The 12,830-nt window shown below is 38.8% G+C and overlaps 1 protein-coding gene across 1 annotated transcript; it reads right to left on the reverse strand.

The window, feature by feature from the left end:
* Positions 1-341: 341 nt before the first annotated feature.
* Positions 342-3,784, reverse strand: COX7C (cytochrome c oxidase subunit 7C). The gene is made up of 3 exons (XM_080803992.1): positions 3,588-3,784; positions 2,286-2,429; positions 342-1,495 (listed from the first exon to the last, which is right to left on the reverse strand). Exons 1-2 carry the CDS (start codon positions 3,660-3,662, stop codon positions 2,313-2,315), a joined length of 192 nt encoding a protein of 63 aa, XP_080660118.1. The 5' UTR covers positions 3,663-3,784; the 3' UTR covers positions 342-1,495; positions 2,286-2,312.
* Positions 3,785-12,830: the final 9,046 nt, after the last annotated feature.

Raw genomic sequence — 12,830 nt, forward strand, 5'->3', positions numbered from 1 at the left:
CCTCTCTGCCTACTTGTGATCTCTGTCTGTCAAATAAATAAATAAAATCTTAAAAAAAAAAAAATCAAAATGTTTTTATATAGCTTACTGAATCCGAAAACAGTATGAGTTTCTATTCCCATTTCCTCCAAAAAAACAAAGACAGTTAAGTTTATAATTTATAGCAGAGGTTTGAACCAAGGATTTGAAATCATTTTATGAACACTGAACTCCTGTTTTCACCTTCCCAAAGGTAGAAAACCTTAATTTTCCATAAACACAGGATGATATCTGATTCATCAATGGATAAAAAACAAAACAACACAACAAAACAAAAAACAATGAAATGCAAGTACAGGGAATAAGCTGCACAGTCATAAAGATTTAATTATATATCCATACTTAAGCAGTTATTGCATGGTTATTGAAGAGTGTCAAGATAGGCCCTGTCACATAAACTTAGAGGAAAAAAGTTCTTTAAGGTTCCAGCAAATCAACAGTTTAACATTAGGGGTATATAGGACATCTAATGTTATGGTGAGGACTAATTTAGGCAGTGGCTTTGTTCTATGAAAGGATACAGAACCACCCACAGCAATATTTCAAGAATCCAGAGACTTTCTTCTAAGTATTCTAGTTTTTAAATATTGGTTTAAAAACTACAGCACACGTAATCACAAAAAGTCTAGCACTCAAACGGACCACCAGTTTACAACCTCTACTTTACAGCATTCTTCTAATACCAGAGTGGTATTCCAAAAATGACCAAACTAGGACTGAAACATTCAGCCACTATCTTTTTTCTACCCCAATTCAAAGCCCTAGGAACGAAGTCATTACATTTTATGTGGCTAGCAGCATTTCACTATCCATAATTAAATTTGATTCACTGATTCAACTATTAATCAGAGCCATCGTTTAGTCCATTCCTACTAAAATTCCAGAATAAAGGAATATTTCCATATTCTGTCTTAGATGCTATTACATTTCATTTCATATATTCTACTTTCGTTTTAGTCTAAACAAAACTAGTATTGGTCAATAGCAAACTTATCAAGGCCAAATTTTAGTTTTAGATCACAGTTCTGAAGGACAAAAATAACCTCTTGGACTTCACTGTGTCTACACTACTGGTTTTCCTCATGATTAATTATCACTCATGAAGAAAACCAATTTTACTGCTTTAAAGTAAGGAAAACTAAAAGTGCACTTCTTCCTTTTTTAATTAAAAAAATTACCAACAAGGTCCAGACCTAATAATCAAAAATTAAATAAACCCTTAAAATCTAAAAACAAGAAAGAGGCTAAATCACACACATATTTTGACGAAACAAACTAATCCTGGACTATTTCTCAAATAAAAAAGTAAGCACAATTATTATATTCCATGTTTCAGAGATGAGGCATTAAGGATTCATGCCATAAGTTTATTTACAAACATATTGAGTATGTTGAATTCAAGAGTTTGATCCATTTTTCAAAGAGACTGCATCTCTCAAAATGTTCCTTTCCACATCTGCAAATAAAGACAAAAAGTTATTGGCATTAAAATGTCAGTCATTAAAAAGAAATCAGTTTCATTAACGTATTGTTTATCAGTTCATGACTGGTACATCAGAAAGCGTTTACAGTATCATGACTTTATTCATACTGATTTGCTTCATCACATGCACCAAAGTCTTTCCATTGTAGATCGCTTGGGTAAATCAATTCCCTTATAAATGAAGACAAATGAAGTCTTTTCTTCTCAAAGGTATTTTTGGAATTTATCCTAATCAGCCCACAGAGCTGCCCATAATGTTGCTTTGAGGAAAATTCTAGTTACAATCAATAATAAAAGAAATAAATCTTTTCTTCTCACACAAAGTAGCCATTAACCTTCCAACACACAAGATTGGTTTCCGCATATATTGCCCTCAAGATCATCTAACCAGAACTCTAAGTGGTTAGGAGTGTGAACTCTGGAACAAGATTGTAAAAATCCTGGTCCACCATCGCTAGCTATGAGATATTGGGCAACTTAACATCTTTGTCTTAGATTGGGTTAAGCCACCCACCTCACAGGCTTGCTAGGTAACAAAATAAGATTATTAATATAAAGTGTGCCTGACAAACAGTACTATCCAATAAAAACTGGTTTTGAGACAAAGAAACATCTGTTTATAGGTTTATCAACCTGTCTCCACCCATGCCACATCAATCGGCCCTACACTGTGTGTGTGTGAGATTGGGGTTGTGGGGAGGGGAGGAAAAAAGAAATATAAGGGAAAACATTGCTTTGGGACAACTAGAAATCCATTAATTACCTGTTTGATGGATCAATTAAAACATCCTTACTTCTTAAGCAGTTGGTGTCTTACTATAAAAAAAGGTGCAGCAAATCCAGATCCAAAGTACAAAGTCATCATAACTAGTAATCGCCACTTGTTTTCCACTGAAAATGGCAAATTCTGTTGGGGAAAGAGAGCAAGCAACAAAAATAGAACTTCAAATCATCTGATTTTATAGATTACATAAGTACACAGGGGATGCTAGATAATTTTTTTTATGTAATCAGGTTATGCACGCCATATATCATACCATCTTTTTTTTTCCCCCCAGATTTTATTTATTTGACAGAGATCACAAGTAGGCAGAGAGGCAGGCAGAGAGAGAGAGGAGGAAGCAGGCTCCCCGCGGAGCTGAGAGCCTGATGCGGGGCTTGATGCCAGGACCGTGAGATCATGACCTGAGCAGAAGGCAGAGGCTTTAACCCACTGAGCCATCCAGGCGCCCCCATCTTTTTAAACATTATATTCTACATTCCATGATCTTCATCACACATAACACTATACGGTAAAAAAACTGGCTTTACTGAGCACCAGGCTGTGGTCTTAGTAAGTTATGTGTAACACAATGCTAAGTTTTATTTTAGAAAATCGAAAAATCCTTTTCTTCAAGGGAGTTATTTTATAAATAGAATGCATTGTTCACGTTTCCTATTTGTTAGAAACTAGCCACCTGGTAAAAGCACAGGCAATGTTAACTGCATTATGAAGTTTTGACTTTTTCACAATCAAGAAGCCCTACCATGTACACGTTTTCTCAGCCCTTTACTACTAGGCCTCGATCACTGGAGTACTTACTTCTAATTACTCGATTTAATCTATTTACACCTGACTCTAAACCCAACCTGAACTAAAGAGGTTTAATACTTCTAATTTAGTCAAGTGCTTAGGTAAGACTGGATTCACAGCTACAGGCCTCATATCCTCACTGTTTTCAACGACCTTCACTACGAGTCGGGTGACCTCTAGCTCAGCTTTAAGCCACAAATATCTGCAGCCCTGGCCTCAAGGACCCTCCAGATCCTGGAGGGCGCAGAGGGGAGCACTACGGCGAGGTAGGGTCTACGGCTCTTCCTACTCATTCTTTTCCACCGCGACGGAGCGCAGCCAGGGCCCAGTGCCTTGGCCTGGTTCCAGGGGAAAGTGGAACGCCACTCGACAACCCAGCTCACATTTTCGGCTTCCCGCCTCCCTTTCCACAGTCCACAGGAAGCCTTGGGGTTCGGGAGTCGCAACCAGGTACCCCCTCCCCCAACGAAGCTAGGCCCCTTACACACTAACCTTCCCTGGGCCCTCCTCATAGTGGCTCCTACGGACCACAGAGGTTGTGAACCTCCGGATGCTCTGTCCCAGCATAGCGCTGTTGGAGGTTCAGCGAAAAGCGCAGAGCCCTAAGACGGTACAAATGGCAGCACCACGAAGTCCTCCTCCTTTCACGACCTTGTTCCTCGGCGCGTAGGAGCCGAAAAGGAAGATGGGAAACGGGGAGCGACAGCGGAAAATGAGACAAGATGGTGGGATCCAAGGATTGTGGGAATTGTAGTTTAGAACATAGTGCCGCCTTATCTCCTCTGAAGGATTATGGGAAATGTAGTCTGACGCGCAAGCCGGACAGAGAAGGGGTTTGTGAGGGGAGCGGTGGCGGGGGTGTGTTGAGGTCTCTGGAAGGACAAGAACGTACCACGTTTCTTATCCGCAATGATTTATCCAAACCTGAATTCTTGTCAGGATTTTTGGGATCGGATTCCAGAACGATTTTACTGAATCTAGTGACGCAGTTTCACCTAGTTTATGAAACACAAAAATAAACCAATAAACATTTCCCTTTTCTTTTTTGGTGATTTTTTTTTTTTTTTAATATACTCGGTGCTTGTAATTTGCAGTACTCTGCCAGCGCTGAGAGAGACGTATGCTGTGATCTTATCCGAGGAAACAAAGTGTAAACACAAGCAACCAAATAATAAGCAGTACAAAAAATGTCAGGAAACCGAGTTGAAGTGCTAACGGAAGGATTCCTGAAAATATAGGTCACTGAATAGATCAGAATTAAGACAGGGCAGAGCAAACTGAAGGCCGGTATGGGTATGACATATTTGGAGCGTGAAAGAGAAAAGCAGCCTCTCACATCTGGAGTTAGCCTGGACTGGGAATTGGTGTCGTTGAATGTAAACAATTTCACAGAACATCAGCATCAGACAAAGTTACTCTGTTCACAATGGATCAAGAAAAAAGGGTAAGGTCACTCCTTTATGGTATCTGAACATACACAAAACATGAACATTGTTCAAGTAACAAAAATGACCAAACATCACCATATCCAGTCTAATACGATGAGTTCTGCCTCTTTACCAATTACCACCTTAACCTTGGATTAGTCTTTCTTCCAAGTGAAATTTAGTAAGGTAGACAAAGTAACAGAAAACAAGCCCAAATCTTGCAAGTCTTGACATCTTTTTTTGCTGAGATGCCCATGGTTCCTTAACGGTATTCTGTCTCCCTTAATGCAGTGAGTAATAAGCCCAGCTTGTTTAATTTTAAGTGTGTTCCTGGTGATCTTTTGACTGGTGGGAATCAGGAGGAAAGCAGTGATACATAAGGCTGGAAAGTGGTATTAAATGAGATTTGTGAAGGGCCCTGCTAACCTAAGGTTTATGTTACTCCTCTGTGGGAGAGCATATATATTGCCTCAGATGGCTCATTTATACAGCAACAGGAAACGAAGTCTTGCTTTGAAAACTGGGTATAAAATATATGCTTTCATCTTATTTAACTTTCGAAAGAGAAAAGTCATGCTTCTCCATCCCCAACCCACTTTAAAAAATTAGAAAGTTTCATTGCTATAAGTAACTTCTGATTAAGTAGAGAGCATGTAATAATGCATTATAATTGGTATCCTCCTAATAGAGGTTATAGGACATTAAGTTTTCTTAAATGTCTCTCGAGGCTTTTATATAGTAAAGGATTTTGATCTAACTATAATTGGGAAACATTTTCACATTTAGTATTTCTGGATTGTCCTTTTCAGTCTAATGTAAATAATATTTTTTGCAAGATTGCAGGGTTCTTATCTCATGGAGTCAAAGAATGAATCTCAAGGACACAAAAGGGTGAAGTGAAGTGAAAGCTTAGTAAGTTAAGGTGAGAACAGAAAGTGAAAGCTGTCAGTCCCAAATGGGATGCCACTGAGGGATTTTAGGGCCAGTCTTTTATTGAAAACGTGACTCTGAAGCTTGTTGCCTTAAGATTCTTATGCCATCTTGCTTTGAGTAAGGACTACTGATAACACCCTTAATGACTTACTTCTTTGGTCTGGTCATTTTCTGTGATAACAATGTAGCCTCCAAAGAAAAATATTCCCTAACATCCAGGGCCAGGTGGTCAGGTCTATTCCTTTATCTCTTGTTCATTCTGTCTTAGTGCTTCCGCCTGCCAGGGATAGTTTCAGAGTCTAGGCAACAACAACCCCCACCCACCATCTCTCCTTGCCTATACTTTTCTTAACCCTTTCCTTACTCAATGTCTCCTATATATTTGTTTCATTGTAACTTCTAGTTCATACTATTTGAGTCTCTACCGTGTATCTGGCTTTCAGCTAACTCCAAAGGGAACTTCAGGATAGACTCCAGTATGTGACTTCAGAACTGTCAGTCTTCCCATGGGCCCTGTGACAAATTAAAGATAGCTGCAAATCCTTTTATCAAGACAAAGTCTATGCCTTCTCTCACCAAATGTAGGTAGACTCTCTGTGTTTTTGTTTTTAAGATTTTATTTTACAGAGAGAGACACAGTGAGAGAGGGAACACAAGCAGAGGGAGTGGGAGGGGAAAAGCAGGCTTCCGGCCCAGTAGGGAGCCTGATGCGGGGCTTGATCCCAGGACCCTGAGAGCATGACCTGAGCTGAAGGCAGATGCTTAACGACTGAGCGACCCAGGCACCCTGGAATCTCTCTGACCAAGAGAATGTGTTATAACTGACTCTGTGCCAGTGTCCTGCCCATGTCTTATACTGGCAGCTTCCTTTCCTATCTTTTGGAGCATCTGCCCTTGTAACCCTGAGAATTCATGTAAGATGTTTGACTACTCTGCTGGAGAGGCTTCCTGGAGAGTCTCCAGGAGTGCACCAAAAGGAGGTAGAGGGCAGCTCAGGTGTCAGGCATGTGAGTGAAGCTATCTTGGACCCTCCAGCTCAGTCCAGCTGCCAGCTGAGTGTCAGTGAGAGGCCCCAGTCAATGCTACTTAGAGTCTGGAAAGCAGAGTGGTTCCCTTGATGGTGATGTAGCAGCAGGCCTGATTCGGGGAGTGCTAAATATCCTCAGAAATGCATTCTGTGGCTTTCGGATGCTCCTGATAACTTAGAAGGTAAATTGGAATGTGACTGAAAGTTGATGAGAAAAGCACTTGGATGGCTTAGTCGCTTAAGCATCTGACTTGGGCTCAGATTATGATCTCACAATCCTGGGAACAGAAAAGAAAGTTGCAGAGATCTCTTATTCCCTCCATGATTACTTACCTTTTTATTAATGGCTAGATACCACCTGCAGAACACATTGTCTTAAAAGTGTTTTTGTCAGAAAGCAAACTGAACATTAGGGGAAACTTCATATTAGTTTCCATATTATTTTTCTTAATTGCTAACTAATAACTAATAAATTAGTTAAATAACTAACATACCCCGAGTTTAGCAGTTTTAAATTAATCTCAATCTCTTAAAATTCGCTATGGAGTGAAGAAAAAGTTTAAAGAAATTTGGCAATCTTCTATTTTTGAACAGGTACCATGGTAAATTAAAGACGGTCATAATATCTTTGTAACTATTCCTGTGAGAGGTGTGATCTAAGTCCCCTCCTCTTGACTTTAGTGACCTGCTTGACCAACAGAATGCAACAGAGTAACCTCCTGAGACTTCTGAGGCTGGCTTATCAAAAGCCTTGCAGTTTCCATTCAGGCAAATTGGAATGTCTTCTTGAGAGAAGTCAGTCACCATGTTAAGAAGTTTAACTACCCCCAGAATACTAGGACTATAAGGGCGCCCAAGCTAACCATTTAGAGAAGCCACATGGGGGAAAGGCAGGGAAGATGAGGGGGAAAAATAGGCCAGATCCGCCCCTAGCTCTTCTCACCATCCCTCAGCCTGGGCACCAGATATAGGAGTAAAGACGCCTTCAGATGACTCCAGCTACGGTTATGATTTGCCTACAGTTTTATGAGTTACATTAAATAAGAATTACCCAGCTGAACCCATCAGCCTCCGGAACTATAAGAGAAAATAATAAATGATTGTTTTAAGCTGCTAAATTTTGGGGTAGGTTGTTATACAGAAATACAAACCTGGAACTGGTATCATACATAGTTTCTTATACATGTAGCCTAACAATCTAAATCCGGTCATAATACTTGGCAAGAAAAATGTGAATCATCCTAGAGAAACTTTTGATTCAGTATGATACTCTTCTGCTATAAAATGAATTTCAAGAGAAATGAGACATTTCACATATTGGTACAAAGTAGAAAACATCTTTAGGGACATGAGGTTTACTCCAAAGTTATATTTTAAAAATAAAATCCAATTATTTTAAGTAGTGAGTAGGGTGTATATCACAGAGTGAGCAATGTACTTTCTAGACCCACACGAGTCTTTGGAGACTGAAATTACATTATATAGAACAGTATTTCTAAAAATTAAAGTACAATATTTGTCATTTCTCTCAACAGCTACTATATAGGGTTTTAAGAACTAGGGTAGAGTTTATTTAGAAATAGATTGTTTAGTGAAGAAATTATGTTTCTGTCCTACATTGAAAAACCCAAGTTAATACGTTTCTTTTTGTCTCAAGTTTTTAGAATTTCTCATGGTGCAGAATTAAAGTCGGAACTCTGTGTTAGCTTTTATTTGAAATTTTACATTTGTAGGGGGAAAAAACCACCTGGTTTTAGGAAAAGACAAAATGTAATTCCCGTGTGGCAATGAGGATTGAAAAATATTCTGCCAACCTTCTGAATGATTTAGTGATGACCAACCGGATGAAAAAGTTCTGCCAAAAAAAAGGCTTACTCGATCAAGCTGTATATTTTACTCTTCCTTTCGTTTCATTACTTTTGAATACCACTTTTTTCCTTTAAAAGTCTTTCATGTTTTTTATTCCAATTTTATTGTAGCTTTAAAAAAGATTTATTTTTTGGGATAGATTCACTCATAGTGGGTAAGGGACAGTCAAGGGGAGGTAGAGAGAGACAGGTATGGGGCGACATGACTAAGGTCACACAGTGGGCTAAGTAACCAGGATCACTGAAATCCCAGATGTGGAGAAATATTATAGGCAAATCCACCTTGTTTGTTCTAAATATGGATGAGATATTTTCATATTTACAAATCCACCTTGTTTGTCTTAAATGTTATAGACAAGATATTTACCAAGTTCCCTGGTCAGTTTTCTATAAAAGACTGACCATAAGTGCCTTCAATGGCAACCCATTTGGGACCCCTTCTCACTTTAGTAGAGCTCCTCTTCTTTCCTTTCTGTCCTCACCCTCACTTACTAAACTTTCCCTTCACCCTTTTGTTGGCGAGGTTCATTCTTCAACTCTGTGAGACAAGCACCCTGCAACCCTACAACAGTAATATTTGTCACTGAGAATTGCCAAGTATAGGTAGATACATTTTTACAAAATGAATGCAGAAACTAACATTTCTTAATTTGAAAATCACTGATTCTAGTTATATTTATGTTCCATCTCCATCCTGACTTAACTTGCACTGGAACTTGTTATTGCCTTGAACAGTTTTCTTTAAATTCCCCCATGGCATCTCCTGGTTGTTTCTCTAACTGGGATACTAAGTGATTAAATAATTTCATTTACTTACTTTAGGGAAACATAATTTAAGTTTTCAATTAGCAATAATCGCGCCTCGGATAAACCTCATTGGCTACGATACTGCCACTGCGCAAAGCTTGGGGAAACATAATTTAAATGAGAAAGGGGATTATGAAAATCAATTTGATACATCATTCTAAAAAGAAATTCTTTTTTGCTAGAGTAGAAGAAAAACAGAGGAGATACGTGATAGTAGAACCAACTTTATTACACTACATGTGTTGATTGTAAAAAATTTTGCAAATAAGAACCATCTGGAAATCTTGATTTATGACCAGGCCCATTACTGCTGATCATTGCATATAAGCTGCTACTCTGTTTTGACCATTCAGGTGAGACTGAAGGAATCAGATCAAAGGCACTCTGTTCCTCTACACAATGGACTGGCAACTATATGGTTAATACAGTCCATCAAGGTATGTTTGCTTATGCTGTGAGAGTTTTTGTGTTTGGCTTTTCAGTCTGAATTTACAATTAAGAAAAATGTGTATTTCTTGAGGATATTTATGCAGTTTGAGTAAATTACTACCAAACTCACCAAATGGTTCTTTTAAACATTTCAACTAATTATAAAATTATTACACAAAATGGGTTAGGCTTAATTTCCAGTTCTCTTTACATCTCTGAATTTAAGTTAGACCCTCACAGAGCAGCATTCTAAAACTGTATCACTGAATGTGAGTTGTGCTCAACATCATCTTAATACTTTGTACTAAGGGATTTTATAAATGATCAGACTCATGAATTTCATTGCAGGGTTTACTGTGGAGATTTTTTTTTTCCTTTGAGGATGTGTTCCAATATATTTCACATTGTCATTTTTATGAGGGCCCACAGGACAAATTTTTCTCCGGTCTTAGAACTAGAATAAACATGCTTCTCCTAGGTAGCTGATTTGCTTTTGCCTTATGAGTACTGCGAATAACAGACTTCATTGTAATTTTCTTCTTATGCTATGTTCCTAGGATGCTTAGAGCCAAATGTGACCCACCTTTAGTGGCGACGATGGATCTCTCATGTTTACTTCACTCCCAGCTCCATCTGCTTTTCTAAATTTATTTTCCCTTGTTTCACTTTCCTCCCCAGTTTTAAATTTATTTTATCTTGTTATACAGTATGTGCCTTTGTTCTATACCTCAAATGTCTTCTGGAGCATGTAAATAACCTAATAAATCATACATTTTTTTTCACATAGCAAGTTGTTGTAAAATTACTTACTTTATCAGTTTTTCTCTTCTTTGCTTTATGAAGCCTGGGCTAGATAAGGTAATTAAAGCTAGCTAACATAACAAATGATCCCAAAATTTTAATGGCTTACTACAATAAAGATTTTTTTTTTCTCACTCTATGACAGTCTGTATCAGATGTTCAGCATGTGATCTTCCACATGGTAATTCAAGAGTCATCATCCTCTTGTGCTCCACTCAGTCCTCCGGACTGACCCTGCCTGCCACCATGCGAAGAAAGAGAAAGTAGAGGCTCACACACAGTTGTTCGGTAGGTCAGAAGCACTGCTTGTACCCAAATGCTATTTTCCGAATCAGTCATGTGCTACCATCTAGATGCAGGGGCTCTGAGGACTTGAGATGTCTGTGTGTCCTAGAGGAAATCAGAAATGGTTTGGTTGCACATATAGCGGCCTCTCTGTGGAGACCTAGATTCTTGCAGAAATCTTAGAGAGTGCCTCCATAAGAATTCAATTCCAGGGGTTATATATACTCTCAGAACTTTGCTAAAGTGGTTGTAAATTGTCATAATTGTTCTAGAATTTCTTGTTCTTGCACATGTCCTCAGAGGTCCACACTCCAGGCAATATATTACCCAGAATCAGACTGACATGGATTCAGATTCACAATCTACCCTAATTATTTAGCTTTGGGCAAGCTGCATGACCTTTTCTTATCTTTCAAATGGGGCAATAAAGTTACCTACTTTATACGATTTCAAGAAGGGTTAACTGAAATATTTGCTGCCTCAAAGTGTCACATTAGCAAATTCCCTGTGATTCTCCATATGTCACTTTTTAATTAAGTTTCTTTCAATGGTCTGAAGTATGTAGGTCTGAAATACAAAGAAGTTAATGCTCTACTAGAATGTAAGCTCTCTGACGGCAGCAAGTTTTGTCTTTTTCTTATTCCTTATGTATCCATCCTAAGAATCCTTCATAGAGACACTCCTTGAAGTGTTGGCTGAAAACAATGGACACATTATGTGGCAGTTTCAATTTAAATACAAATACTATGTTTTGAGTGTGAGATTATGATTTAGTTTTTAAAATCCACATTACTGAAGCATTAGTAATGTGCAATAAAATACATCTATTTTGAGCAGACTGTTTAATGAATTTGATCACTGTATACACTTGTTAACCAACGCCACAATTAAGATACAGAACATCTCAATCACCCATAATTTACTTTAAGCAATGAAATAATTCTTTAAGAGGATTGACTTGTTAATTGCCTCTGAGCACCCTGAACTTCGGTGCCTGGATATTCTTATTTAAAACCAAAATGGCACTCAGTCCTATTAATTTGGCTCTTCTGAAAAGTTTTTTCAACAGGGGACCACTTACATTATGGGCTAGATAATTTTTTGTTGAGGGTAATGTCCTGCATTATAGGATGCTTAGCTACATTTCTGCCATCTACCCACTAGATTCTAGTAGCACTTCCCCTCCCAAGTTGTGATAACCAAATTTGTCTGCAGATGTTACCAAAGGTGCCCTCTGCTGGCAAAATTGTTCTAGTTGAAAACCACTGCCCTAGGGCTATCTCTTCAGAGAGGCCTAAGTCAGCAGAACATAGACTTGGTCTGAGCCAGTCCTTCTGCACTCACTGAGATCCACCTGGAGAACGGCAATGACTCACCCTTCTCAACGAGGGAAGGGCCAACTGCCTTAGGATTGTGCGGTCTGCTGGCAGACTGCCCACTCCCTTTTCTGTCAGCAGAGTGTGCTACCTACTGCCTGTGGTGTTGAACATTTATAAGCTTCCATTGATCCTCCCTTCTGTTCCACACTGCGTGGAGGGCAGATGGGAAGTGATATTAATGCTTGCTTTTGTTTTATTCCTGTCTTGTGAATCTGTGTTCTCTGAGAGCCACTCATTTAGAAGATAATGAACCTATCTTTAGTTCTACCTTTAAAATAGACAATTAGTTTTTAATTAAATGAACATATGTGCTTAGCACTGTATCTGGCAAGTAGCAATGCTCAATACATAGCACATATTATCATTACTTCCATACCACTGTTTGTCTGTGCTAGTTTCCCCTCTTGTGGGATCACTCCTACCTTCCTCGTACTTGCTGCACTGTCTCTGTTTGTATCATCAGCTTTGGTATTAAGGTTGCAAAATCTGTGCTCATATGTCCCAGCGATACCTTGTCGAGCCACCCACATCATCAAGGCACTCCTACCCTCCTGGCCTCTTGGGTAACTGATCACACATTTCCTAGCTCTTCATGGAGCATTTTAGAAAATCAGTTCCTTAGGGAATTCTATCATCATTTGACTGGGAAGGAAGTTCTTTCTTGACTGGTGCCACGAGGAAGACCATCCTCTGAAGGAAAAACCCCAGACATTCTATCTCTGATAGTCTCCTAGTTTTCTCACTGTTCTTGTCTGGAAGAGCTATGGAGTTCTGTTATC

Source organism: Martes martes (genome assembly GCF_963455335.1).
Source record: "Martes martes genome assembly, chromosome: 5".
Taxonomy (NCBI): Eukaryota; Metazoa; Chordata; class Mammalia; order Carnivora; family Mustelidae; genus Martes; species Martes martes.

What these genes read in the sequence shown, in the direction of transcription:
- COX7C (XM_080803992.1), bottom strand. Translation starts at nt 3,662, where the DNA reads ATGCTGGGACAGAGCATCCGGAGGTTCACAACCTCTGTGGTCCGTAGG. An exon ending in ATGAGGAGGGCCCAGGGAAG is followed by an intron (nt 2,430 to 3,587) that starts GTTAGTGTGTAA and finishes TTTCCCCAACAG; the next exon opens with AATTTGCCATTTTCAGTGGA.